Source organism: Muntiacus reevesi, chromosome 1, assembly GCF_963930625.1.
Source record: "Muntiacus reevesi chromosome 1, mMunRee1.1, whole genome shotgun sequence".
NCBI lineage: Eukaryota > Metazoa > Chordata > Mammalia > Artiodactyla > Cervidae > Muntiacus > Muntiacus reevesi.
This window is the reverse complement of record NC_089249.1, coordinates 168,776,990-168,803,309: the sequence shown is the minus strand read 5'-3', so window position 1 is coordinate 168,803,309 and position 26,320 is coordinate 168,776,990. Positions and strand designations below refer to the sequence as shown.

Sequence of the window (26,320 nt, the reverse complement as noted above, 5' to 3'; positions counted from 1 at the left end):
ATGTTTAAAAAAATCCAAGATAATTCTGATAAGCATCTGGATTTTAAAAAGTGTTTACAAGTTTTTCTATTCAATGGTAGTTTTGGTGATACAGAGTTCTATTATTTTTCTGTTGACCAATCATGATACAATGGTATTAAGTGAGTAATAGTTACATAATCACAATAGTGAGAGATGTTTATGTGTTTTCACAATCAATATCCAGACAAAAAAAATAAAAGATAATTAGAAATGCAAACCATAATGGGAACATGATTAACCTAACAATATAAAATAATTACATCCAGTTTGGGGCATCAAGCAGAGTGATGTGGTAAGTGGAAGTGCAAACACGCACATATTTTCATCCAGCCAGTCAGTCTGTTTTTTGGTTGGTACATTTGATCCTGTTACCATTTTCTTAATTATTTTGGATCTATTTTCTGTAGGTCTTTGCCTTCTCTTGTGTTTCCTGTGTGAAGAAGTTCCTTTAGCATTTTTTGTAAAGCTGGTTAGATGGTGCTGAATTCTCTTTAACTTTTGCTTGTCTGGAAAGCTTTTATGATTTCTCCATCAATCTGAAAGGAAAGTCTTGCTGCATAGAGTTTCATTGGTTGTAGGTTCTTCCCTTTTATCGCTTTAAATATACCATGCCATTTCCTTCTGTCTTGTAGAGTTTTTGTTGAGAATTCAGCTGATAGCCTGATGGGAGTTCCCTTGTATTTTATTTGTTGTTTTTCCCTTGTTGTTTTTAATGTTTATCTTTGTCTTTAGTTTTGTCAGTTTGATTACTATGTGTTTCGGTATATTCCTCCTTGGCTTCATCCTGTCTGGAACTCTCTGTTCTTCTTGAACTTGGATGACGGGTTTCTTTTCCCTATTAAGGAAGTTTTCATCTATTATTTCTTAATATTTTCTCAGATCCTGTCTCTGTCTCTTCTCTTTCTGGTACCCCTCTAATACAAATGTTGGTGTGGTTAATGTTCTCACAGAGATCTCTTTGGCTGTCTTTATTTCTTTTCATTCTTTTTCCTATAGTCTCTTCTACAGCAGTGATTTTCACCATTTTGTCCTCTAGGTCATTATTTGTTCTTCTGCCTCAGTTATTCTGCTATTGATTCCTTCTAGTGTATTATTCATCTCTGTTTCTTTGTTCTTTAGTTCTTCTAGGTCTTTGGTAAACATTTCTTGCATCTTCTCCATTGTTTTTCGGATATCCTGGATTATCTTCACTGTCATTATTCTGAATTCTTTTTCTGGAAGGTTGCCTAGCTCCATTTCACTTAGTTGTTTTTCTCGGGTTTTATCTTATCCCTTTATCTGGGACATAGCTTTCTGCTTTTTCATCCTGTTTCAGTTCAGTTCAGTTGCTCAGTCATGTCTGACTCTTTGCGACCCCATGAACCACAGCACGCCAGGCCTCCCTGTCCATCACCAACTCCCAGAGTCCACTCAAACCCATGTCCGTTGAGTCCGTGATGCCATCCAACCATCTCATCTTTTATTGTCCCCTTCTCCTCCTGCCCTCAGTCTTTCTCAGCATCAGGGTCTTTTCCAGTGAGTCACCTCTTCGCATCAGATGGCCAAAGTACTGGGGTTTCAGCTTCAACATCAGTCCTTCCAATGAACACCCAGGACTGATCTCCTTTAGGATGGACTGGTTGGATCTCCTTGCAGTCCAAGGGACTCTTCTCTAACACCACAGTTCAAAAGCATCAGTTCTTCGGCACTCAGCTTTCTTTATAGTCCAACTCTCACATCTCACACAGGTTTGATTCTTGGTTGGGGAACTAAGATCTTGCATGCTGTGTGGTGCAACCAAAAAAAAAGTCGTAATAATAAGGTAGTTTATAATCGATAGAACTTCGTTCTATAGCTTCATGTGCTGATTGCTAGTGTATTTATGTTCTAAGTCTGTTTTCCATTTCATGGTAAATCATTTTTTTCAGGGGGAAGCAATGTAAAACAGATTTTTCAACCTATGAGTAAATAAACATTGTGTGTGTTACTAAAAAAAGAAATTTCATAATCAGAACACTCCATGACATAAATCAAAATAAGATCCTGTATGACCCACCTCCTAGAGTAACGGAAATAAAAGCAAAAGTAAACAAGTGGAACCTGATTAAACTTAAAAGCTTTTGCACAGCAAAGGAAACTATAAGTAAGGTAAAAAGACAACCCTCAGAATGGGAGAAAATAATAGCAAGTGAAACAACTGACAAAGGATTAATTTCCAAAATATACAAGCAGCTTATACAACTCAATGCCAGAAAAACAAACAACCCAATCAAAAAGTGGGAAAAAGACTTAAAAAGACATTTCTCCAAAGAAGACATACAGATGGCTAACAAACACATGAAAAGATGCTCAACATCACTCATTATTGGAGAAATGCAAATCAGAACTACAATGAGATTATCATCTCACACTAGTCACAATGGCCATCATCAAAAAGTCTACAAACAATAAATGCTGGAGTGGGTGTGGAGAAAAAAGGAAAGACTCTTGCATTGTTGGTGGGAATATAAATTGCTACAGTCACTATGGAAGACCGTATGGAGATTCCTTAAAAAACTAGGAATAAAACAACCATATGACCCAGCACTCCCACTCCTAGGCATATACCCTGAGGAAACCAAAATTGAAAACGACAAATGTTTCCCATTGTTCATTGCAGCACTATACAATAGCTAGAACATGGAAGCACCCTCGATGTCCATCGACAGATGACTGGATAAAGAAGTTGAGGTACACAAACACAATGGAATATTACTCAGCCATAAAAAGGAATGCATCTGAGTCAGTTCTGATGAGGTGGATGAACCTAGAACCTATTATACAAAGTGAAGTGAGTCAGAACGAGAAAGATAAATATCGTATTCTAATGCGTATGTACGGAATCTGGAAGAATGGTACTGAAGAATTTACTTACAGGGCCACAATGGAAAAACAGACATAGAGAAGAGACTTATGGACATGGGGAGCGGGGAGGAGAGGGTGAGATGTATGCAAAGAGTAACATGGAAACTTACATTACCATGTGTAAAATAGATAGCCAAAGGGAATTTGGTCTATGGCTCAGGAAACTCAAACAGCGGTTTTGTATCAATCTAGAGGGGTGGGATAGGGCAGAAGATGGGAGGAAGGTTCAAAAAGGAGGGGAAGTATGTTCACCTATGGCTGATTCATGTTGAGGTTTGACAGAAAACAAAAAGATTCTGTAAAGCAACTATCCTTCAATTAAAAAATTTTTTTAATATATTTAAAAAAGTAAAAGCAAGAAAAAAAATTTCAGGTAGCATAGAATCCAAAATAAACATCTCTTGGCTTGGCTTTTTTCATACTGCTATTTGGAAATATAGCCACTGTTACCCAGTTGTAATTTAACTGTGTTTATCGCTAATGCTTTATTTTTATTAATGACTCATTCTTTCTGCATATGAAGGCTATTTCGCAGTTGTTTCATTTGAGATGCAATTTGTTCACATATGCATATAAATTGACATTATGTGCTTTTCTTTTTCTTTAGAATCCCAAACTTCTGAACAGGAACTCTTTTTAGACACCAAGATATTTGAAAAAGGTTTGTAATTGTAAATATATTATGAATCTTAGAAATATTGTATCTCTGTTAGTGATACCCATAAAGTATTAGCAATCTTGGATTTAATATTTATAATTTAAACTGTTTGTAGGGGGCATCAGAGAGCTGTGAGTTTGTGCTAATTTATAAAGAGAGTGATAAAAGCTATCTCAGATACTGGTTTTAGGGATTAATTGAACTAATGTACTAAAGTGTATACCAAGAATATAAATCCATTTCTGTGATCCTGGTGAACAAGTTGCTTCAATCTTGGGAGTACCTACGGAATTGTTCAGCAACTTTATCTGACTTTTTGGTATTTAGGATTTCAGGGAGGTATATGGGCATGTCAGGAGTCTTATTTCATTTTGAGGGCTTGTTTGTTTTTTATTATTTCAGACCAAGGAAGTACTTACAGTGGTGATCTTGAATCAGAGGCAGTATCTACTCCACATAGCTGGGAGGAAGAATTAAATCATTATGCCTTAAAGTCAAATACTGTGCAAGAGGCTGATTTAGAAGTGAAGCAGTTCTCAAAAGGGGAAACTGAACAGGATCTGGAAGCAGATTTCCCCTCAGGTTTGTTCAGTGTAACCTGACTGCTGAAAGTCCTTTTTTAGAAGATTGGTACAACTTTGAATTGACGTTTTGAAACAGTTACAATGTGTGATAACTATCTAGGGCACAAATCGTCCCTGACTTTGAAGGTATTGATTCATACCATATTCTTCTTTATAAAGGGTTAATTTGTTTTTGTTGTTATCTTTAACTTCTCACAGTAATCATACAGGGAATTTCCTCGATTGTTAATAAAGTTTTTATTCATGCTGTATCTTCTCTGTTTCCTTAAGTATATAAGTAAAATCTGTATTTTATCAAAACAAAATAATATAGTGGTGATTACCTGATATTTCCTCCTCCAGTCTGAGACTTTATTTTACTGTGAGTTATTTATCTCACATTATGCTGTCTCCTGGTTATCACAGAATCCTTTGACCCATTGAACAAAGGACAGGGAATCCAGGTACGTTCCCGAACAAGACGACGACACAGAGATGGCTTCCCCCAGCCCAGACGAAGAGTAAGCAGTAGCTTAATTTTTCTAGCATTTTCTTTTGTTTTTTATTTTCCAATCTTGAATTTTCATGTTTTTGCTTTTTGAAGTAAAAAAACCATACCTTTTATTTTACATTTCTTTAAGAGGGACTTTTTCTACAATTGAAGGATTTTTCTGTTTTGTTTTTTATAATTCTTGTTATAGAGTTTCCTCTTTTTTTAAAGTCTCTAAATTTAGCTTTTAGATATAATAATGAGGTTTGTTGTTTTATATAGTACAGTTATAGTAGTGAAGTACACAAAGACTTTTTCATGGTGACTGGGCTTTCTCATACTGAAATTAAAACAGCCTTTTTTTAAAGAAAATTTCCATTGAGTTGTAATTACATTTAAAAATTCATAAGTTTTAAGTGTACAATTTGATGAGCTTTGATAAATGTATACAGTACATAACTATCTCCACAATCACAATACTTTCCTTGTGCCAAAAATTTGCCTTGTTAGCATTTCCAGTCAGTCTTCATCTCCAGCTCCTGACAACCACTGACTGATCTGCTTTGTGAATTGGTGTAAAATGGTACTGCTTTACCTTTTCTAAAATTTCATATAAATGCAATCATATAATTTGTATTCTTCTGTATCTGAGTTTTTTCAGTTAGCATAATGTTTTTGAGAGTTATTCATATCATTTCATGTATCACTAGTTCATTCCTTTTTATTTCTGAGTATTTTATGGATAAACTACTGTTCATATAATTGTTGAATAGCTATTAGAAATTTGGGTTATTTCTGGTTTGTGCATTTTTAAATAAAGCTGCTGTGAACATTCTAATATAAACATCTTTGTGAAAAATATACGTTTTCATTTGGGGAAAAATATCCAAGGGTGGAATTGTGAGGTCTGAGCTGTATTTTTTTTTTTTGATTTGTATTTTTAACTTCGTAAGAAAGCTGCCAAAGTGTGGTCCAAAGTGGATGTACCATCTTGAATTCCCACCAGAAGTCTAGGAATTCTATCTGCTCCATGACTTAGTACTAACAATTATCCATTATTATCAGTTGTTATCAATTATTATCAATCCTTATCAATTATAATCAGTTGTTATCACCTGGCATTATCAATTTTTTAGTTATTCTAGTAAATGTGTAGTGATATTAATTTATGGCTTTAATTTGTACTTTCCTCATGACTAATATGTCGGTATCTTTTCTAATGTATATTGCTGTTTGTTTATCTTTGATAAAGTGTGTATTCAAAACTATTGAGCATTTGGGGGGGGTTAGGTGTCGTCTTACGGAGTTGTGTTTTGTTGTTTTTTTTATGGATATAATTCTTGTATCAAATATGACTTGCTCCTATTCTGTGACTTCGTCTTTCTTTTCTCAATAGTGAAAAACAACTTTTTCCCTCGTTTCCATGATTCATTTTATTTATTTTCTTCCAGTTTTACTGAAATATATTCGACAGCCAGCACTGTATAAGTTTAAGATCTATAGCATAATGATTTGACTGACTTCAGTTCAGTTCAGTCACTCAGTCGTGTCCGACTCTTTGCGACCCCATGAATCGCAGCACGCCAGGCCTCCCTGTCCATCACCAACTCCCGGAGTTTACTCAAACTCATGCCCATCGAGTCAGTGCTGCCATCCAGCCATCTCATCCTCTGTTGCCCCCTTCTCCTCCTGCCCCCAATCCCTCCCAGCATCAGGGTCTTTTCCAATGAGTCAGCTCTTCCCATGAGGTGGCCAAAGTATTGGAGTTTCAGCTTCAGCATCAGTCCTTCCAACGAACACCCAGGACTGATCTTCTTTAGGATGGACTGGTTGGATCTCTTTGCAGTCCAAGGGACTCTCAAGAGTCTTCTCCAACACCACAGTTCAAAAGCATCAATTCTTCGGCACTCAGCTTTCTTCACAGTCCAACTCTCACATCCATACATGACCACTGCAAAAACCATAGCCTTGACTAGACGGACCTTTGTTGGCAAAGTAATGTCTCTGCGTTTTAATATGCTATCTAGGTTGGTCATAACTTTCCTCCCAAGGAGTAAGCATGACTGATTGACATGTCATGAAGTGAATACCACGATAAGATGGTAAACACACATCATCCCATATAGATAAAGAATTAAAGACATTTTTTAAAAAAGTTTTTTCCTTATTATGAGAATTCCTAGGGTTTACTCCCAACAACTTTCATATGTAATATAGAGAAGTGCTCATTATATGTATCATGATGCACATTATATCCCTAGTACTCCCTTAGCTAAAATGGTAATTTGTGCCTTTTGACTGCCTTCATCCAATTCCACCTCCCTCTCCCTGGTGCCTCTGGTAACCACAAATCTGATCTCTTTTTCTAAGAATTTGTTTGGTTTTGAAATATAATAGACCCATAGCATTATGTTCTTGGAGTGCAACGTAGTGATTGGACATTTCTGCATATTTCAAAATGTTCGCTAGAGTGTCTAGTTACAATGTGTCAGCATACAGAGATATTACGTAATTATTGTGTGACTGTATTCCCTCCACTGTACATTTCATAACAGGACCATGACTCATTGCTTTGTTGCTGAAGTTTGTACTTCTTTTTTTTTTTTTTTAAAGCACTTAACATTTAATCCATTTCCCAGCATGTGGCTTCAAGGCACCAGGACACAAGCCCCACCTACACCCTTAATCTTCTCCTCAGCTCTTCTGCTGAAGAATTTTGCCTTCACGATGACAGGCTGCTTTGGGAGCTTTCCTTTCCCCAGAACTTTGTAGTAACCTGATCGCACCACATCAATGATAGGAGCAGCTCATGTCTTGTTCTTGGCAGCATTTACTCGTGTCTGCTCACCAACCAAGGTCCACAATTTATCAAGGTTGACAGTCGGGCGGAAACTCTGATTCCTCTTTAAGTGGTAATGCCTCATACCAACTTTCCCGAAGTATCCTGGGTGATATTTGTCGAAGTTGATCCTGTGATGATGCATGCCGCCAGCATTACCTCGGCCTCCCGGGTGCTTCCGGTGTTTGCCGATGTGGCCGTGGCTGTGGCTTACATGGCCCCTAAGTTTCCGGGTCTTCCTTAGTCTGGATGGCATGTCGGCGGCCTAGACGAAAAAGAAGTTTGTACTTCTTAATCTCCCTCACCTATGTCTCTCATCTCCCCAACACCCTCCCCTCTGACAACCCCATGTGTAGTCTTTGTATGTTTGATTCTGTTTCTGATTTATTATGTTTGTTCATTTGTCCTATTTTTTAGATTGCAGATAAAAGTGAAATAGTATTTACATCTGTCCAATTTTTTTCTCTTAATATTCTCTAGGTCCATTTGTGCTGTCACAAATGGCAAGATTTCATTCTTTTTTTGTGATTGATTAATAATTCCACGCATGTAACTCTGTGTGTGTGTGTAGCATTGTTTTTAAATTTCCTTGTCTAGTGTTCTTCACTGACATATAGAAATAGAGATGGTTTTGTATATTGACTTCATATGTGGCGATTTTGCTCAACTAATATCTGTGAGATTTTCTACCTACACAGTTGTATTATCTGTGAATTAAGAAAGTTTCACTTTTTTCCTTTACATTCTCAGGATATTTTCTTCTTTTTTCAAAAACAAAATTTATTATTTGTTATTTTACTTTTTTTTGGACCATGCCATGTGGCATGTTGGGTCATAGTTCCCCAACCAGGGACTGAGTCTCTGCACCTGCAGTGGAAGCAAGAGTCTTCACCGTTGGACCCCCAGAAAGCCCCTCTTTCTTTTTTTGATTTTTTGCATTAACTGGGATCAGTGTTTAATATGAGTGCAGACTTTAATGCCTCTTCCCAGTTTTAACAGTGTTCAGCCTTGCAGTGTTAAATACCATGTTACCTGTGTATTTCTCATTGTTGTTGTTGTTCAGTTGCTCAGTCGTGTCTGACTCTTTCCGACCCTATGGACTGCAGCACATGAAGCTTCCCTGTCCTTCACCATCAGAGTTTGCTCAAACTCATGTCCATTGAGTTGGTGATGCCATCCAACCATCTCATCCTCTGTCATCTGCCTCTTCTGCTGCCTTCAGTCTTTCCCAGCATCAGTTTTTTCGAATGAGTTGGCTCTTCACATCAGGTGGCCAGAGTACTGGAACTTCAGCATCAGTCCTTCCAGTGAATATTCAGGGTTGATTTCCTTTAGGATTGATTGGTTTACTCTCCTTGCTGTTAAAAGAACTCTCAAGAGTCTTTTTTGCACCACAGTTCAAAGGCATCAGTTCATCAGCCTTTTTTATCGCCCAGCTCTCACATCCATACATGACTACTAAAAAAATCATCGCTTTGACTAGACGGACCTTTGTTGGCAAAGTAATGTCTCTGCTTTTTAATATGCTGTCTAGGTGGTCTTAGCTTTTCTCCCAAGGAGCAAACGTCTTTTAATTTCATGGCTGCAGTACCGTCCATGGTGATTTTGTTGCCCAAGAAAAGAGTCTGTCACTGTTTCCTTTGTTTCCCCATCTATTTCCCTTGAAGTAATGGGACCAGATGTCATGATCTTAGTTTTTGAATGTTGAGTTTTAAGCCAGCTTTTTCACTCTCCTCTTTCACCTTCATCAAGAGGCTCTTTAATTCCTCTTTGCCTTCTGCCATAAGAGTGGTGTCATCTGCATATCTGAAGTTATTGCTATTTCTCCCCACAATCTTGATTGTAGCTTGCACTTCATCCAGACCAGCATTTTGCATTATGTACTCTGCCTGTAAGTTGAATAAGCAGGGTGACAGTATACAGCTTTGACATACTCCTTTCCCAGTTTTGAACCATTCCATTGTTCTGTGTCTGGTTCTCACTGTTGCTTCTTACCTCCATACAGGTTTCTCATAGATGACGGTCTTTCTCATAGATGACCTCTGTCAAGGTCAGGAAGTTCTCTTCTGATTTACTCAGATTTTGTGATTGTGTTTTGAACTTTGTCAGGTGATCTCTTGAGATGATCATCTGATTTTTCTTTTGTAAGTCTTTTTCAATGGCGAAATACATTGATTTTTTCCCGGTGATAAACTTAACCTTGCCTTTATGGGTTGAACACTACTCTCTTTTGATGTTTTTATATTTATATATGTATTGCTGAATTGAGTTTGCTGGTATTTGTTAAGGTTTTAAGTATGTCAGTTTAAAAGAGCTATTGATGTGTAGTTTTCTTGTAAGGATTTTATCTGTCCTTGCTGGCAGGATAAAAGTCATGTTAAGGAAAAAAAAAAGTGATATTAAGGATAAAAGTGAGTTACTGTTCCTCTTCTGTTTTCTGAAATACAATTTATATAGTTACTTTAATTCTTGGGTAGCCTTCAGCAGTGAAGTCATCTGGGTCTGGAATTTTTTTGTGGGAATGTTTTAAAATATAATTTGAATTCTTCTGGCTGTTTACATTATCTATTTCTTCTAGAGCAAGCTTTGTTAGTTTGTATCTTTCAAGAAATTTGTTCATTTTTTCTAAGCTGTCTAGTTTATTGTCATCATGGTGTTCACAGTTTTCTGCTGTTACCCTTTATTATGTCTGTCTGTGGAATCAGGTGTTGATAATTTGTATCTTCTTTCTTATCTCTAATCATTTTGGCTAGAGATTTATCAATTTTTTTAACCTTCTAAAATTACGAGCTCTTTTGTCTTACTAATCTTTTCCTCTATTTTTTAATTGATTTTTGCTCTTATTTTTATTACTAATTTGGGTTTTAATGTAGTCTTTATTCTAGTTTCTTAACATAGGAGCTAGGTTACTGATTTCAGACTTCCTTCTCATATAAGCATTTTAATAAATATAAATATCCTTATAAGCACTGCTTAGCACTATTATATAAATTTTGATATGTTTTGTTTTCATTTTTACTTAAATTCAAAATATTCTCTAATTGCATTTTTGATTTCTTAATGAGTGTTGGTAAATTCTAACTTTCATGGATTTTTCTAACAATATTCTGTTACTGATTTATAGCTGAATTCCAGTGTAGTTAAGAGAATTGATTGAGGGTTGTTTTATAGCCATCTATTCATGTATTGCATTAAATAGACCTGAGTGTAATAACTGTTACTCATACCTCATTTTGTAAGTCTAGTATCTGGAAGATAGATAGTTATTGATTATTCCAGTATTATTTTCTACACTTCAGTTTCCTCTTTTTTTTTTTTTTTCCTCCTGTGGATAGGATTAGATGACTTCTAAAACTCTTTCTACCTGTAAGAACTCTGAATCTCAGGGATGTAATACTGAGTTCCATTTCTGTAAATTTATGCTCATTCTATCTTTGTGAACCATGATTCTTAAAGATCCAAAACTAAATTTATATTCTGTAAATTTTTGAAAATTCTTACAGGGACGGAAGAAGTCTATAGTATCTGTGGAGCCCAGGAGTCTTATTCAAGGAGCCTTTCAAGGGTGTTCAGTGTCTGGGATGACACTGAAATACATGTATGGGGTAAATGCCTGGAAGAACTGGGTTCAATGGAAAAATGCCAAGGAAGAGCAAGGGGATCTGAAATGTGGCGGTAAATACATGGCATGAATTTATGTCTTGATTTACGGGTGGGAGGAATACGGATTAATAAATTTATAAACCTACTCAAAAGGGATAAATACTAGTCAAAAATTCCATAAAGCTTTGATTTGGGCTTTGCTTAATTTTTTTCCATCTTTATTTAAACTTCTCATTTACTTTTCTTTTCATGTCAGGAGTTGAACATACCTCATCTAGCCCGTGTTCTGACCCGTTAGGAAGTACTCAAGACCATGCGCTCTCTCAAGAATCTTCAGAGACAGGCTGTAAAGGTAAAATACTTCTCTCTTTATTGATCTGAATTGATTGTAATATCATTGTTGATTTTAAATTTATAAATGGAAATTGAAAATGCTTTAAAATTTGAAGTTTATGTTTAAAAAGAGAAATTAATCTCCTCTCTCAGTTTTAAAGAACTTGTTTTTAAGGGAAGGTTATTATCTTCAGATCATGAGTTTCTTATACAACTATAAGAAATTTTGTGTCTTTTTCTAACACTCTGCAAGTGACTCAAATCTGTCTTTTTTGAGTCCTGTATGTGTAGAATAACCCATGTGGAACGCAGTGTAACACTTCATTGTTGTTGTTGTTAAGAAAAGTACCTAGGAAAGCCTTGCTGTTTCTGTAGTTTCTCCCATCAAGGAGCTGTATATGATTGACCATGTTTGCAGGTTTCACTTCTGGTGCCAAGAAATTTGGAACCCAATAAACAGTTCAGATAGAGCAACACTGTATTATTTTAGAGCCCTAATCATTAGATTTCTTCTTTCCAGGATTTTGTTTTCTGTTCTAAATTTTGTTTTCAGTTTGTGTTCTGCCTTTTAATTTTTTTTATATTTCATTTGTTTATCACAAAATCATTATTTTATGAAGTCTGTGGAATGATATAGGGCAGGAATGCATGAGTATGTAACTAAACTTTTCACCCCTTTCCAACTGTACCTTCCTCTGATACCTGGGTGATTGCATGTATTCTTGGCTTCACCTAAGTTTACCCTCATTGGAGCAGTTAGTTGCTGCTGTGGTCTGTGATTGACTTATACACAGATCAAGTATAATCTCTCTGCTTCAGAGTGATGTAAAAATGCTCACGTCATGGGGGTTTACTAGGCCTTTCACTTTGTACTTTGAGCTACAACATTTTTGAGAAAGGAGGAGTGGTAGTGAGAATAGAGAAGTAATATAGTATTAGACTGCCAGGCCTAAATGCAGTAGCCACACAGGATGCCTACTCATTTCTACTACTCATTCTTCCAGAAAAGTACTTACTGTATTTATCTGTCATGTATCAAGCATGGTGATAAGTATTCAGGTAAAAAGGTCAAATATGGTCCTTGCCCTCATGAATCACCTATTTAAATTTGTAAAACCAACTCAGGGAATCTCAAGTGTACCATTGGAAACATGTAGTCTTTTCTACATGCAGAAAAGCAGGAACTGGAAATGGTGTTTTAACTCATCCCACAGTGTGGACCAGTCTGTTGCCGTAAGATCTCTAAAAATCAAATTAGATAACTCTCCTGCCTAAAACTAATTCAGGTCATATGTATGTGTGCTCATTTGCTCTATGTCCAACTCTTCATGACACTGTGTGACTGTAGGCCACCAGTCTCCTCTGTCTGTGGAATTTTCCTGGCAAGAATACTGGAGTGAGTTGCCATTTCCTCCTCCAGAGATCTTCCTGACCCAGGGAATAAACCCATGTCTCCTGTGTCTATTGCATTGGCGGGAGGATCCTTTACCCCTGAGACACCTGGGAAGCAATTCAATTCTTAGTTGTCTTCAGAATCTTTGTATATATATATGAGCCTTACCATGATCTGCCCTCTTCTTTGCTTTTCTGCTGTATTCCTCAGTCCCCAAACCCTTTCATTTTGTGGCTGAGCACATGCTGTGTTCTAGCATTTTCAAAACCATGAAGTTGTTAATATCTAATCTGAAATACACTTTATTCAAATAAATATGACTTAAAGTTAAATAGCATTCCTTTTACAGACATCTCCAGAGCTTTTTATATATTAAAACATACTGTGAATTCTTCACAGGCAGATATAATATACTGTTGTTTTCCAAATTTATCAGATCTTAGAAACCCAATTTTATTGAGCTTTCACAGGGTTAGTATTTTGTGGAATATACTTTGGGAAGTCTTATATCCTCAAATTGAAATTCTTAATCTACGAGTTTAATTCTTCTCCACCTTTCACTTCATCTGGAATCTAACATGACTTTTCACTATTAGATGGCCCTTATTTGTTTTCATAGAGTTATACTTAAATAAGACATTTTATTTAAATGTTACATCATATGTGATGAATTATCTTTATTTTTTTTAACTAAAAAAGCCTTGAGATGAGTATCTGTCTCTAATCCATGTCTTCACTAGTGTATACCATTAATACCTGGGGCAGTGTAGTCAGTGTTTATTTAGTGAATTGAGTAATGTTATTATTTTTCTTATAAGTTATTATTTCAGATGTTTTCTACCTTTCCACAGTCCGCTCTATCAAGCTGAAGGAAGATATTCTGTCCTGCACTTTTGCTGAGTTGAGTTTAGGCTTATGCCAGTTTATTCAAGAAGTGCGGAGACCAAATGGTGAAAAATATGATCCAGACAGTATCTTATATTTGTGCCTTGGAATTCAACAGGTATGAAATCAGTTGTTATGTAAACTATTGCATTTTTAATAATTCTGGTAGAACTTGTGAATTAAGCTGAGAAAGTATTGTATATATTGTCACTTTGGTATTGCTCCTGTACTCTCTTCTTAGTTAACCACTGACCGTGATTTGAAAGTCTTAGTCACGTAAACGTTTTATAAGTTTAATTGAGACTGTTAGAGTAACAGAAATTGAAGTTGGTTCATTTTATTGCTAAATGGACAAAAGAGGCCTAATAGCAATTCACAAAAGAAGTGAGATAGATGACTCTGTGTTTATATGTATGTATTTGTATGAATTTCATAGTCTCATATAAACTTTAAATTCACATTAGAATAGATATGTCAATATTTATCCTATCACAGTAGCAAAGATCAAAAAATTTTAATACTCATTGTCGATGAGTTCTGTGAGATGGAGGTTCACCTTCATAGTTGATGATAATTAGTACATAGTTTGTAAAAAGCAGTTTTGAGCGTATGTTTCAGGAATACTTTTGAATGTTCATATTATTTCACCAGTGATTCATTTTTTGAGAATCTCTCAAAAGTCTGAGGTTCAGACATCATTGCCCAAAACTGGAAATAACCTCAGTGTCCACCAAAGTATAGTATATTTATAGTTAAATATTATGCCCCCAATAAAAATGGTTTATAAAGTGACTTCTAGTAACATAAAAATCTTAATACTAAATAAAGCATTAAGTGAGCAAAGTAAGAGTGTATCACTATATTTTAACATAGTGGTTTATAAGCCATTCACACAAATAACATAGTAAAATGAAATATATGAAAAGTATTTACAGTGCTTATTATCTTGGAGTGACGAAACTCTGAATATAATTGATTTTTTTCCTCTATTTGCCAAATTTCATTCCCTCTGTATTTCAGGGGGTATTATTTAGTCATTTATTTGTTGTTAAAGTTTAATTTTTTAATTATAAAAGTAGTATGGGCTCAGTTAACTGTTAAAACAGTAAGTGAAGACATATAAGAAAAATTAAATCAGTCCATTCCCACTCCCTGAGGTAATCAGTGTTTGCAATGTGATATGTAACCTATATCTTCTTTTTTTGTCATTTTAATTGCTGTATTGTTGACTTATCTCATCTTTTGTGCAATATATATTTATACATGTGTGTAGATGTTTGTTAACAGTTTTTATTTTGCTTAGTTTTTTGAAAATGGGGCCTATACTATACCCACTTTTTATAACTTACTATTCTCAACCTGTGTATCCCTTGAGATAAATATAAATCAAATTCCTTGCTTTTAAAAAGAAAGTCACATAATGTTGCAGAGTATGAACATAACAGTTATTCAGCTTTTCCTCTTTTCTATATTCAGGAGTTTCTCCCTCCTCTTCTCTTACTCTTGCAAACCGTGCTTCGGTAAATATTTTGTTTGCATACCTAATGAACTGGTGCTTTTATTTCTAGGTTAAAGCATAGATTTTTCTAATTATAAGATATTTTCAGATTACTTTCCAGGATAATTATGGTAGCTTATGATTTTACCAGCAGTGTGATGCCTGTTTCTTGAATCCTTTTTACCAGTCCTCTTTCTCATGTTTATTATTCTGATGGAATTTTTTAAAATGTTAACTTGTGGCTCCAATATGTATTTTTCCAACTTTTGTGAAGTAAAATGTCTTTTTATGCTGGTCATTTGGATTTTTCCTCCCAATCTGTAGGGTCTCTTTTATATTAGGGATATTGAGTCTAATATGAGATTAAATTTTTCTAGTGTATTTTTGTCTTTTGGTTTTTATGTATGTTTTACTATTTAAAAAGTTTTCATTTTTATATAGTCCAATATGGATATATTTCCCTTTATAGTTCCTATACTTTCCATGTTGCTTAGAATGGTCTTTGTACTTAAATATTTAAATTTAAGTTCTCATCAATTTCTAAAATACAGGGAGTTTTTGGGTTGACATTGTTAGTATATCTGAGATTCATTTAATGCATGAAGTAAGTCTTGCTGACGAGTAACATATCTGAAGTGTAGCAGGTTAAGCGAGCAGCGTTGGTTGCTCTTGGAATCAAAATGTCACCTGTTACTTAATAAGCTTCCCTTATATTTTGATCCAATTTCTAGATGGTAAGATATATTTTTAAAAGTTGCATATAAGAGAACTTTTATGGATTCTTTCAGCAGAATTTGAGAACCTTCCATGTGTGTCAACATGCATTTTGCTTAGGTAAAAATTGCAAAGATTCTGGATGCACTTCCTTCCTTTGGAGTTTATAATATAAGAATCTGAAGAGCATTTCCTAATTTTGTTAATACATATGTCAAGAAATAAGATGTTTTTTGGTATTTATTAATAGTGTAATGATTTGAATATAATCAAAATATGTGCTCATTGCTAGGAATTTCAATAAAAAATATTTGAGTACTTTGCATATAGACACTCTGCTGTATATATTCTATTTGTGAGGTGAATCATAAACCTGTTAAAAGTTTTTTCCTAGTATATTTCTCTTGTTATTTGTTTATGTTAATAAATGACTTTCTGTAACAATACTATAGGTTAACAAATTCTCACATGACTAACAGAAAGTAATTACAAACCTGTTAGCAATTTTGGCAAGAAATAAACTTTCATTAACCTATAACTTATTCCTTATAGGGAATTTTAAAAGTTTACTTATGTTTATATCTCAAATTTGTTTCCTTTTTATTTTTTCCTCATTATAAACATACGGTTATGCTATAAAAGTTGGCATTATAAACAAATACAGTTATGCTTAAAAGTTGGCTTAAAACTCGACATTCAGAAAACTAAGATCATGGCATCTGGTCCCATCACTTTATGGCAGATAGATGGGGAAACAATGAGTGATAGATTTTGGAGCACTGCAGGTGGTGACTGCTGCCATGAAATTAAAAGACACTTGCTCCTTGGAAGAAAAGCTCTGACAAACCTAGACAGCATATTAAAAAGCAGAGACATTGCTTTGCCAGCAAAAGTCTGTCTAGTCAAAGCTGTGGTTTTTCCAATAGTCATGTATGAAGGTGAGAGTTGAACTACAAAGAAAGCTGAGCTCCAAAGAATTGATGCTTTTGAACTGTGGTGTTGGAGAAGACTCTTGAGAGTCCCTTGGACTGCAAGGAGATCCTACCAGTCCATCCTAAAGGAAATCAGTCCTGAATATTCATTGGAAGGACTGCTGCTGAAGCTCAAAGTTCAATACTTTGGCCACCTAATGCAAAGAAGTGACTCATTGGAAAAGACCCTGATGCTGGAGAAGAAGGGGACAAATGAGATGGTTGGATGGCATCACCAACTCGATGGACATGAGTTTGAGTAAGCTCCGGGAGTTGGTAATAGACAGGGAAGCCTGGCGTGCTGCAGTCCATGGGGTCGCAGAGAGTCAGACATGACTGGGCAACTGAACTGAACTGATGCTAATTGTAAAGAGTTTTGAAAATACCTAAAAATGTAAAATTAAACAACAGCTGTAATATCAATGCCTTGACCACCACTGTTAACATTCTCTAGGAGAGATAATTGGCAAAAGAAACAAACAGTCAAGTAACAGAAGAAAATCAAAAGATTGCTAATAGATAAAATGTATCAGGAATATTTAACAATCATTTTACTTTGTATGCTATATTTTAATATAAGCCCATTTCATATATTAACTTACATAATTGTTAGTGTACCCTTATTATGTATAATAACTAATATCATTTTCTGCTGAGGAATCTGAGGCGCAGTGAGTTAAATAGCTTGCCTAAGGTCTTAAAGGTAGTAAGTGGCAGGGCCAAGGTGTGAAGTGAACGCAGGTAGCCCAGCTCCAGGGTCCATGTCATGATTACTGTGTTGGGCTGCCTCTCTAATATAAAATAGTGGCCAGCTGTAACCAGGGAAGTTTTTCACCTGTTAGATGGATTAAAACACCTGAAAGGTTGAGAAGTTTGATAATGCTAAGTATTAGTGAAGACACATGTGCACTGTTGGAGGAGGCCTTTTTAGAGGGCAAATTGACAGTGACTGTTAAAACTTGAAGTGCATGTAGATTCTTCAGTCTGGCAAATCTATTGATCAGGATCTTTCCCACAAAGAAATTAATACAATTACCTAGGAAAACACATAATGGTGTTTTTATTGTAATTTTTTTAACAGCAAAAAACTAGAAACCACCTTAGTGTTCATGAAAAGATTCAATCAAATATAGTACATCCATACTATTAATATCAAACAGTAGTTTTAAAGGAATGAATTGCTTCTGTAGCTTCTATATGTTTTGACATGGTATACTCTTGGAGACATACATTTTGAAAAGTAACTTGCAAAATTGTATGTGTAGTACAGTATTTATAGTAAGGTAAAATACATATAATATAAAATTTGCCATTTTAAAGTATATACAGTTCATTGTCATAACAACATCATGATGTTGTGCAACCATCATCACTGTTTTGTTTTAAAATTTTATTCCCCTAAAGGGAAACCTCCACATTATGCTTTCACTTCTTACCTCCTCTATTTAGTCCTTGGCAACCATAAATCTGCATTCCGTCTGTATGGGTTTGCCTATTCTAGATGTTTCATGTAAGTGGAAAGTTACAGTTTGTGGATTTTCATGCCTTGCTTCTTTCACTTAACATGATGTTTTCAAAGGTTATGCATGTTGTAATATGAATCAGTACTTTGTTCTCATTTATGGTTGAATTATTCTGTTGTTGGAAATGTGTTGATAGACATTTGAGTTCTGTCCACCTTTTGGCTGCTTTGAATAGTGAGTGCTGCTATGAACATTCATATACAAGTTTTTGTTTGAACACCCATTTTCATGTCTTTTGGGTACTGTATGCCTAGGAGTGGAATTCCAGAGTCAAATGGTAACTATGTTTAGCTTGTTGCTGCTGCTGCTGCTGCTAAGTCGCTTCAGTCGTGTCCAACTCTCTGCGACCCCACAGACAGCAGCCCACCAGACTCCTCTGTCCCTGGGATTCTCCAGGCAATAATACTAGAATGGGTTGCCATTTCCTTCTCTGTTAGCTTGCTGAGGAACCACCAAACCATTTTCCAAGATGACTGCACCATTTTACATCCCCAGCAGCAATTTCTGAGTGTTACATTATCTCCATGTACTTGTCAACGCTTGTTAATATCCTTAAAAAAAAAAAAAAAATAGCCATCTGATGGGTGTGAGGTGGTATCCTATTGTGATTTTGACTTACTTTTCCCTAATGATTCATGGGGTCGCACAGTCGGACACGACTGAGCGACTGAACTGAACTGAACTGGATGACTAATGACACTGAGCATTTTTCTCATGTACGAGGCCATTTGTATAGCCTCTTTAGGGAAAATGTCCAAATCTTTTGCCTGTTTTAAAACTGGGTAGTTTGCTTGTTATTGAGCTGTAGAATTGTAGAATCTCTTTTTATATTCTGGATAGTAAACTTTTATTAGATTCGTGATTTTCAAATATTTTTTCCTGTTCTCTGGGTTTTCTTTTCAGTTTCATATACTTTCTTGTACTTTCATTTTTAATTTTGATGAAGTTCAGTTTATTTTTTCTGTTGTTGCTTGTGCTTTTGGTGTTATACCTAAAGAATCCAATCCATTGGGAAGCTCAAGTTCATGAAGATAGGATTCTGTGTTTTCTTCTAAAAGTTTTATGGTCTTAGCTCTTATGTTTAAGTCAGTGGATCAGTGTTTAGATCATCAATCCATTTTGAATGATTATTCTATCAGGTGAGGTATATCAAGTGAGCCACCGGGACTTCCCTGGTGGCTCAGATGGTAAAGAATCTGCCTGCAGTGCAGGAGACCTGGGTTCAATCCCTGAGTCAGGAAGATCCCCTGGAGAAGAAAATGGCAATCCATTCCGGTATTCTTGCTTGGAAATCCCATGACAGAGAAGCCTGGCAGGCTACAGTCCATGGGGTCACAAAGAGTCAGACACAACTAAGTGACTAACACAGGGATCTGTTGAATTAGGGATAACTGGATATGTGGATATCTAGTTCTCCTGGCATCATTTGTTGAAAAGTCTGCTCTTTCTTCATTCATTCATCTTGACAACCTTGCCAAAAATCATTTGACTAAATGTGTGTGTGTTTATTTTGCACTCTCAGTTTTTAATACTTTTTGGTCTATATGAGTATTCTTGTGGCAATACACACTGTTTTGATTACTATAGCTTTGTAGCAAATTTTGAAATTGGGAAGTGTGATTCCTCAAGATTCTTTTGACTATTTGAGATTCCTTACAATTTTGTAACAGTTTTAGGATTGACTTTTCCATTTCTTCAATAAGTAAAATCTGAACCTTTGGGATTTTGATAGGATTGCATTGAATCTGTAGTTTACTTTGGAGAGTATTGCGTTGTAATCATACTGTCTCTAGTGTAATAATACTGTCTCTAGATCCATAAATACAAGATGTTTTTCTTAGGTCTTCCTTAATTTCAGAAGTTTTATATAGTTTTGAGTGTGTAAATCTGTATCTCCTTGGTTAAATTTATTCTTCTCAAGTATTTTATTTCTGATACTGTTGTAAATGGAATCTTCTTAATTCTCTCTTTGGATCGTTCATTGCAACTGATTTTATATTGCTTGTCTTCTGCAGCTGTATTGAGTTCATTTATTAGCTCTAATAACTTTTTTTTCTGGACTCTTTAGAATTTTCTCTATATATAGGTTCATGTCACTGCAAAGAGAGATAGTTTTGCTTCTTCCTTTTCTATTTCAATGCTTTTTATTTCTTTTTCTTCCCTAGTTACTCTGGCTGGTATTTCCTATACAGTGTTGAATAGAAGTGGCATTTTTATCTTGTTCCTGATCTAAGGGAGAAGTGATTTTTTCAATATTTCTTTTTATTTTATTGATATATTTATTTGGCTGCTCTGGGTCTTAGTTGAGGCATGAGAACTCTTAGTTGCAGCATGTAGGATCTAAATAATTCCCTGACCAGAGATCCAACCCAGGCCCCATGCATTGAAACCATGGAGTCTTAGCCACTGGACCACCAGGGAAGTCCTGTGATTTTTTTTTTAAACCCATGTATTTTATATTTACTCATATTTGAGTTACTGTATGAAAACTCAACTCTATGTATTCATAAAGGAGAGTTTTTTAAAGATTGAAATAACCCCTGACTGTTGATAATAGTTGCTTTTGAGTAATGAGTCTGAATGTACTTTTCTTCCACCATTTCTATATTTTAAACTCTTTTCATAATGAGGATACAATATTTTTTAAGTTGTAAAAATAGCTTTATTAAAATAAAAAAGGAAATGATACTTTTCAACAACAGAACTGTAATCTGGCAATATGATCATAAATTGCCTTTGAAGAGACTTATAAAAGTGTACATTGAAATCGTATATAATCTTTATTAGCCGGAATAAACTTAAGTGGAAATAAAAATTTACAGTAAGTCATACATAGGTCAAGAAAGCAGGAAACCAACATAGCCATAGATAAATGTTTAAAATACTAGATCGTTAAGACACTGAGATCCTTAGCTTGTAATTATGCTACTTTGTGTTCTTCTCATATTCTGCTTATTTTATTTCTCTTAGTGATTTTATCTGACCTCACCTGCACCCTCAAAATATTTAACAGTAATTTACTCAAGCTATTGCTTGTTTCCTCTATGATTCTTGATGGTTATAATTAGCATACTTTTATGTCCTATAATTAGACTTGAACTTTGTGAAGTCTGGCTTGTGGGGCAGAGAGTTGAGAACTGTCGTTAGAAGCCTCCAAATAAATAGTTTTACAATTTCAGTACCCTCGGGTCACCTGAAAACTAGCTAACTGTATTATTTTCAGGAAGTGACCTTATAACTAGATTAAAAAACAAACTTCTAAGAGTACATCTCAGATGCCGAGAATTTAAAAATGATTTGAGAAATACGAATTAAGACCAGTTTTTAGTATATCAGTTTTATTAAGTGACTGAAAGGTACTGATTTATTATTTTAAATAATTGCTTTTAAAAGGAAATACAGAACTTTACTTTACAAGCTCAGTGGTCAGGATAATGTTAATTCATGTGAAAAGAAACTTTAGCTTGAATTCTACTGGTTTGACTGTATCCTTAAAATATTTCACAGTATTGTAAGGACAGAAACTAAGGGTAAACTATATTCCTAAAAACACATTTTTTAAAATTTTATGTTTTCTTTGTATCAACATATATGTTTCCATTTTTTTTCTCTTGTAGTACCTGTTTGAAAATGGTAGAATAGATAACATTTTTACTGAGCCCTATTCCAGATTTATGATTGAACTTACCAAACTCTTGAAAATATGGGAACCTACAATACTTCCTAATGGTAGGATGATTATATTTTGATTCTTTTCATGATGTGCCTTCTTAAATTGCTTAATTTTTATGATTACCTTTTGTAAATTGTTCATTTTGTAGTTGTCTTGACTTATATTTGGACTTTTGAGGAGAAAATCTTTGATTTATTATCAGTTACTTAAACTACATCTTGCATATAGTACATGAGTAGATAATAACTACTGAATATTAAAAAGCAACTAAAGGTTACATTTACTTTTTAGAAACCATTCTTGATATGGTTGTATTGGTAAAGTTGTACACTGTACTAGTAACTGCCACATATGCTACTTTTTGATGCTGTTAGCAGTGGATCTTTTTCAATAGTTTGAAAAAAGTACCCTGAACTAATTGTTGAGAGAGTTAAGTCTTCATCCTTGAATTGTCTGTGACCATATGTCTCTGGACAAGTCCCTAATTCTTTTCTGCTCTCATGCTCCTTGCCTGTGAATGAAGAGGTTGAATGTAATGCCCAGAAATGTGTTCCCTTTCTTTTGGGCTACAGAGAACCTTTGAAGCATTAAAAGGAATGCAGTGGCATGATGCATTTAGCTTTCAAAGGAAGAGCTAAGAACTTACATTTGGAAGTAACAAATAATATATTCGTGGGCAGTCTCCCAAGAATAGAATGAGAGGTGGTAACAAAGAGGATTGGGGAGAGAACATTAGGAAAGACCTGAGTTTAACGGATATCATGAAGAAGCTGCATTTAAAAGTATACTAATTTTAATTCTTCTGACCTCTGCTTTTCAGGGAAAATCCAGATAAACTATTGTGAAGTAATTTCTCTTAATATAAGTTTTAAATAGGAGGGAGAGAGGGAGCTGCCTTCTAATGTTCTTAGCCAAATAAAACTGAAGCAGTTAACAGTAAGCATAGTGATCTCAAACAAGAGTCTGCTAACTGCAGCTCATGGTTGGATCTGGCCTCTTGCCTGTTTCTATATAGTTTATGAGCTAAAAATATTTTCTTACATTTCTAAATAGTTGGGGAAGAATTAAATTATATTTTGTGATATGGGAAAATTGCATGAGACTTAAATTTGTTTCTATAAATAAAATTTACAAATAGCCATACCTGTTTGCTTCTGTAGAGTCTATACTTTCTTATCTTTTACAACAACAAAGTTGTTCAGAGCCCTTATGGCCTATGATGCTTAATATACTTATCATCTGGCTCTTCACAGGAAAAATTTACCATGCCCTGATCTAAACTAACAATAGATTAAAACTGTTTTAGGGGAGTGCTCACAATGTCTCTTTCACTGGAATCATCTGCCCTTTTCTTTGCAGTGCTTTTTCTGTTTTTATGTATGAGGAAGAGGGACAAAGAGAGGAACAATCAGTGTTTTCCTTAGTATCCTCCTGTCTGAGAATTAAAGAAATTACTTAGTCCCTTTTAGCAGGATCTTAGTGCTGTTTCTTTTTCCCTGTTCTGTTCAGGTTACATGTTCTCTCGCATTGAAGAAGAGCATTTGTGGGAGTGCAAACAGCTGGGCGCTTACTCACCAATCGTCCTTTTGAACACCCTCCTTTTCTTCAATACCAAATACTTTCAACTAAAGAATGTTACTGAGCACTTGAAGCTTTCCTTTGCCCATGTGATGAGACGGACGAGGACTCTGAAGTACAGTACCAAGATGACCTATCTGAGGTTCTTCCCACCTTCACAGAAACAAGAGTCAGAACCAGGTGTGGTGGAGATTCCTTACTTTTTTAATTGAAATATACTTGATGTGCAATATTATGTTAGTTTCAGGTGTGCAATGTAATGACTTGACATTACATTGTGAAATGATCACCACTATAAGTCTAGTAACTATCTATCACCATACAAAGTTATTACAGTATTATTGGCTGTGCTTCTTCATGCTGCATATTACTTCCTCATGACTTATTTATTTTATAACTGGAATTTCATACCTCGTAATCCCCTTCACCTAATTACCCCCACCCCTCTTGCCTTTGGCAGCCACCAGTTTGTTCTCTGTAGCTGTGAGTCTATTTCTGTTTCTTTTGTTCATTTGTTTTAATTTTTTAGATTATACCTATAGATAAAATCATACAATATTTGTCTTCTTCTTACTGACTTTTTTCACTTAGCATAACACACTCTGTGTTTTCACAAATGGCAGGATTATATCCTTTTTAATAGCTGAGTGAGTTAATCCTTCTATTGATGGACACTTCATATTTTGGCTATTGTCAGTAATGCTGTATTGGACATAGGGGTGCGTATATATCTTTTTGAATTAGTGTTTTTGTTTCCTTTGGGTAAAAAATACCCAGAAGTAGAATTGCTGGATCATGTGGTAGTTCTGTTTTCAGTTTTTGAGGACGCTGTATACTGTTTTCCACAATGGCTGCACCAGTGTGCATTCTCACCAACAGTGCACACGGGTTCCCTTGGCCCTTTCATGGTAGTCATTCTGATAGACATGAGAGGATCTATTGTTGTGGGTTTTCACTTGCATTTTCCTGATGATTAGTGATATGGATCATCTTTCCATGTGTCTGTTGGCAGCTTGTATGTCCCTTTTGGAAAAATGTCTATTTAGATCCTCTACCCATTTTTTAATTGCATTTTTTATATTGAGTTTTCTGAGTTCTTTGTATGATTTGTGTGTTAACCCCTTTCCAGATATATACCTTGCAAATATCCTCACCCATTCAGTAAGCTGCCTTTTCATTTTGTTGAGAGTTTCCTTTGCTATGCAAAATCTTTTAAGTTTGATTTGACCCCAGTTGTTTATTTTTGCTTTGTTGTCTTCACCCAGTGAGACAGATCCAAAAAAATATTATTAACACCAATGTCAGTTTCCTGCCCGTGTTTTCCTCTCGGAGTCTTATGGTTTCAGGTCTCACATGTAAGTCTTTAATCCATTTTGAGTTTAATTTTGTACATGGTGTGAAAATGTGGTGCACTTTCCTTCTTTTCCATGTAGCTGTCCAGTTTTCCCAATCCATTTGTTTTAGAGTCTGTTTTTCCCCATTGTGTATTCTTGCTTTCTTTGTCATAGACTGATTGCATAAGGATTGGTTTATGTCTGGTCTGTCTGTTCTGTGATGCTCACCTGGTGGCTCAGACGGTAAAGCATCTGCCTGCAATGCGAGAGACCTGGGTTTGATCCCTGGGTCGGGAAGATCCCCTGGAGAAGGAAATGGCAACCCACTCCAGTACCCTTGCCTGGAAAATCCCATGGACGGAGGAGCCTGGTAGGCTACAGTCCATGGGGTCGCACAGAGTCGGACATGACTGAGTGAGTGTCTGTTCTGTTCCATTGATCTGTGTATCTGTCTTCACACCACTACCATACTGATTTGATCACTGTGGCTTTGGGTATACAGTTGAACCTTAAGCCAGCCAGTTGAAAATCTGCATATAACTTTACAGTCAGCCCTCCTCATTTACTGTTTCATGTCTGCAGATTGAAAAGCCATGTATTATATAGTACTATAGTATGTATTTATTGAAAAAAAATCCATATATGAGTAGATCCATGTAGTTCAAACTTGTATTTTTTAAGAATCAACTGTAGTTCGAAGTCAGGAAGTGTGAACCTCCAGCTTTGTTCTTACTCAAGATACCTTTGGCCATTTGTGGTATTTTGTGAGTTCATATACATTTTAGAATTACTCTCTCTTTGTGAAAAATGCAAATGGAATTTTGTTAGGGATTGCATTGAATCTGTCAGTTATTTTGGAATAGACATTTTAACACTATTCTTTCAGTCTATGAGCATGGTGTATCTTCCAACTTATTTGTATTTTTTTATAGTTTTTAGAGTACAGGTCTTTCACCTCTTTGGTTAAATTTCTTCCTAGGTATTTTGTTATTTTTGATGCAGTTGTAAATGGGATTGTTTTCTTAATTTCTGTTGCTGATAGATTGTTATGAGTGTATAGAAATCTGGAAGATTTCTGCATGTTTTATATCCTGTAAAATGTATTTACTAGAATTGATTTATTCTTATAATTTTTTGGTAGTGTCTTTAGAATTTTCTATATATAGTATCATGTCATCTGCAGGTAGTGATGGTTTTACTTCTTCTTTTCCAGTTTGAATTTTTAAAAATATTTTCTTGTAACCTATGACTTGTCTTTTAGTATTATTTTTTAAAATATTTGTTTAATTTATTTATTTTCCTCCTCCAGGTTTTAGTTATGGCACCTGGCAGCCTCAGTCTTCGTTGTGGCATGCAGGATC

The 26,320-nt window shown here is 35.2% G+C and overlaps 1 protein-coding gene and 1 pseudogene across 5 annotated transcripts in view; one reads left to right on the top strand and one right to left on the bottom strand.

Annotated features, from left to right (window-relative positions):
* The window catches only part of ZMYM4 (zinc finger MYM-type containing 4), a 155,667-nt gene that overhangs the window by 118,828 nt on the left and 10,519 nt on the right, over positions 1–26,320 (top strand). For all 5 annotated transcript variants that reach the window (XM_065916675.1, XM_065916680.1, XM_065916686.1 and 2 more), the window contains exons 21-28: positions 3,512–3,565; positions 3,965–4,144; positions 4,552–4,646; positions 10,958–11,129; positions 11,314–11,409; positions 13,635–13,786; positions 21,992–22,103; positions 23,557–23,805. In XM_065916675.1, coding sequence (XP_065772747.1) covers positions 3,512–3,565; positions 3,965–4,144; positions 4,552–4,646; positions 10,958–11,129; positions 11,314–11,409; positions 13,635–13,786; positions 21,992–22,103; positions 23,557–23,805 — 1,110 coding nt within the window. The remainder of the gene's footprint in view (positions 1–3,511; positions 3,566–3,964; positions 4,145–4,551; positions 4,647–10,957; positions 11,130–11,313; positions 11,410–13,634; positions 13,787–21,991; positions 22,104–23,556; positions 23,806–26,320) is intronic.
* LOC136164845 (large ribosomal subunit protein uL15-like) lies at positions 7,200–7,718 on the bottom strand (annotated as a pseudogene).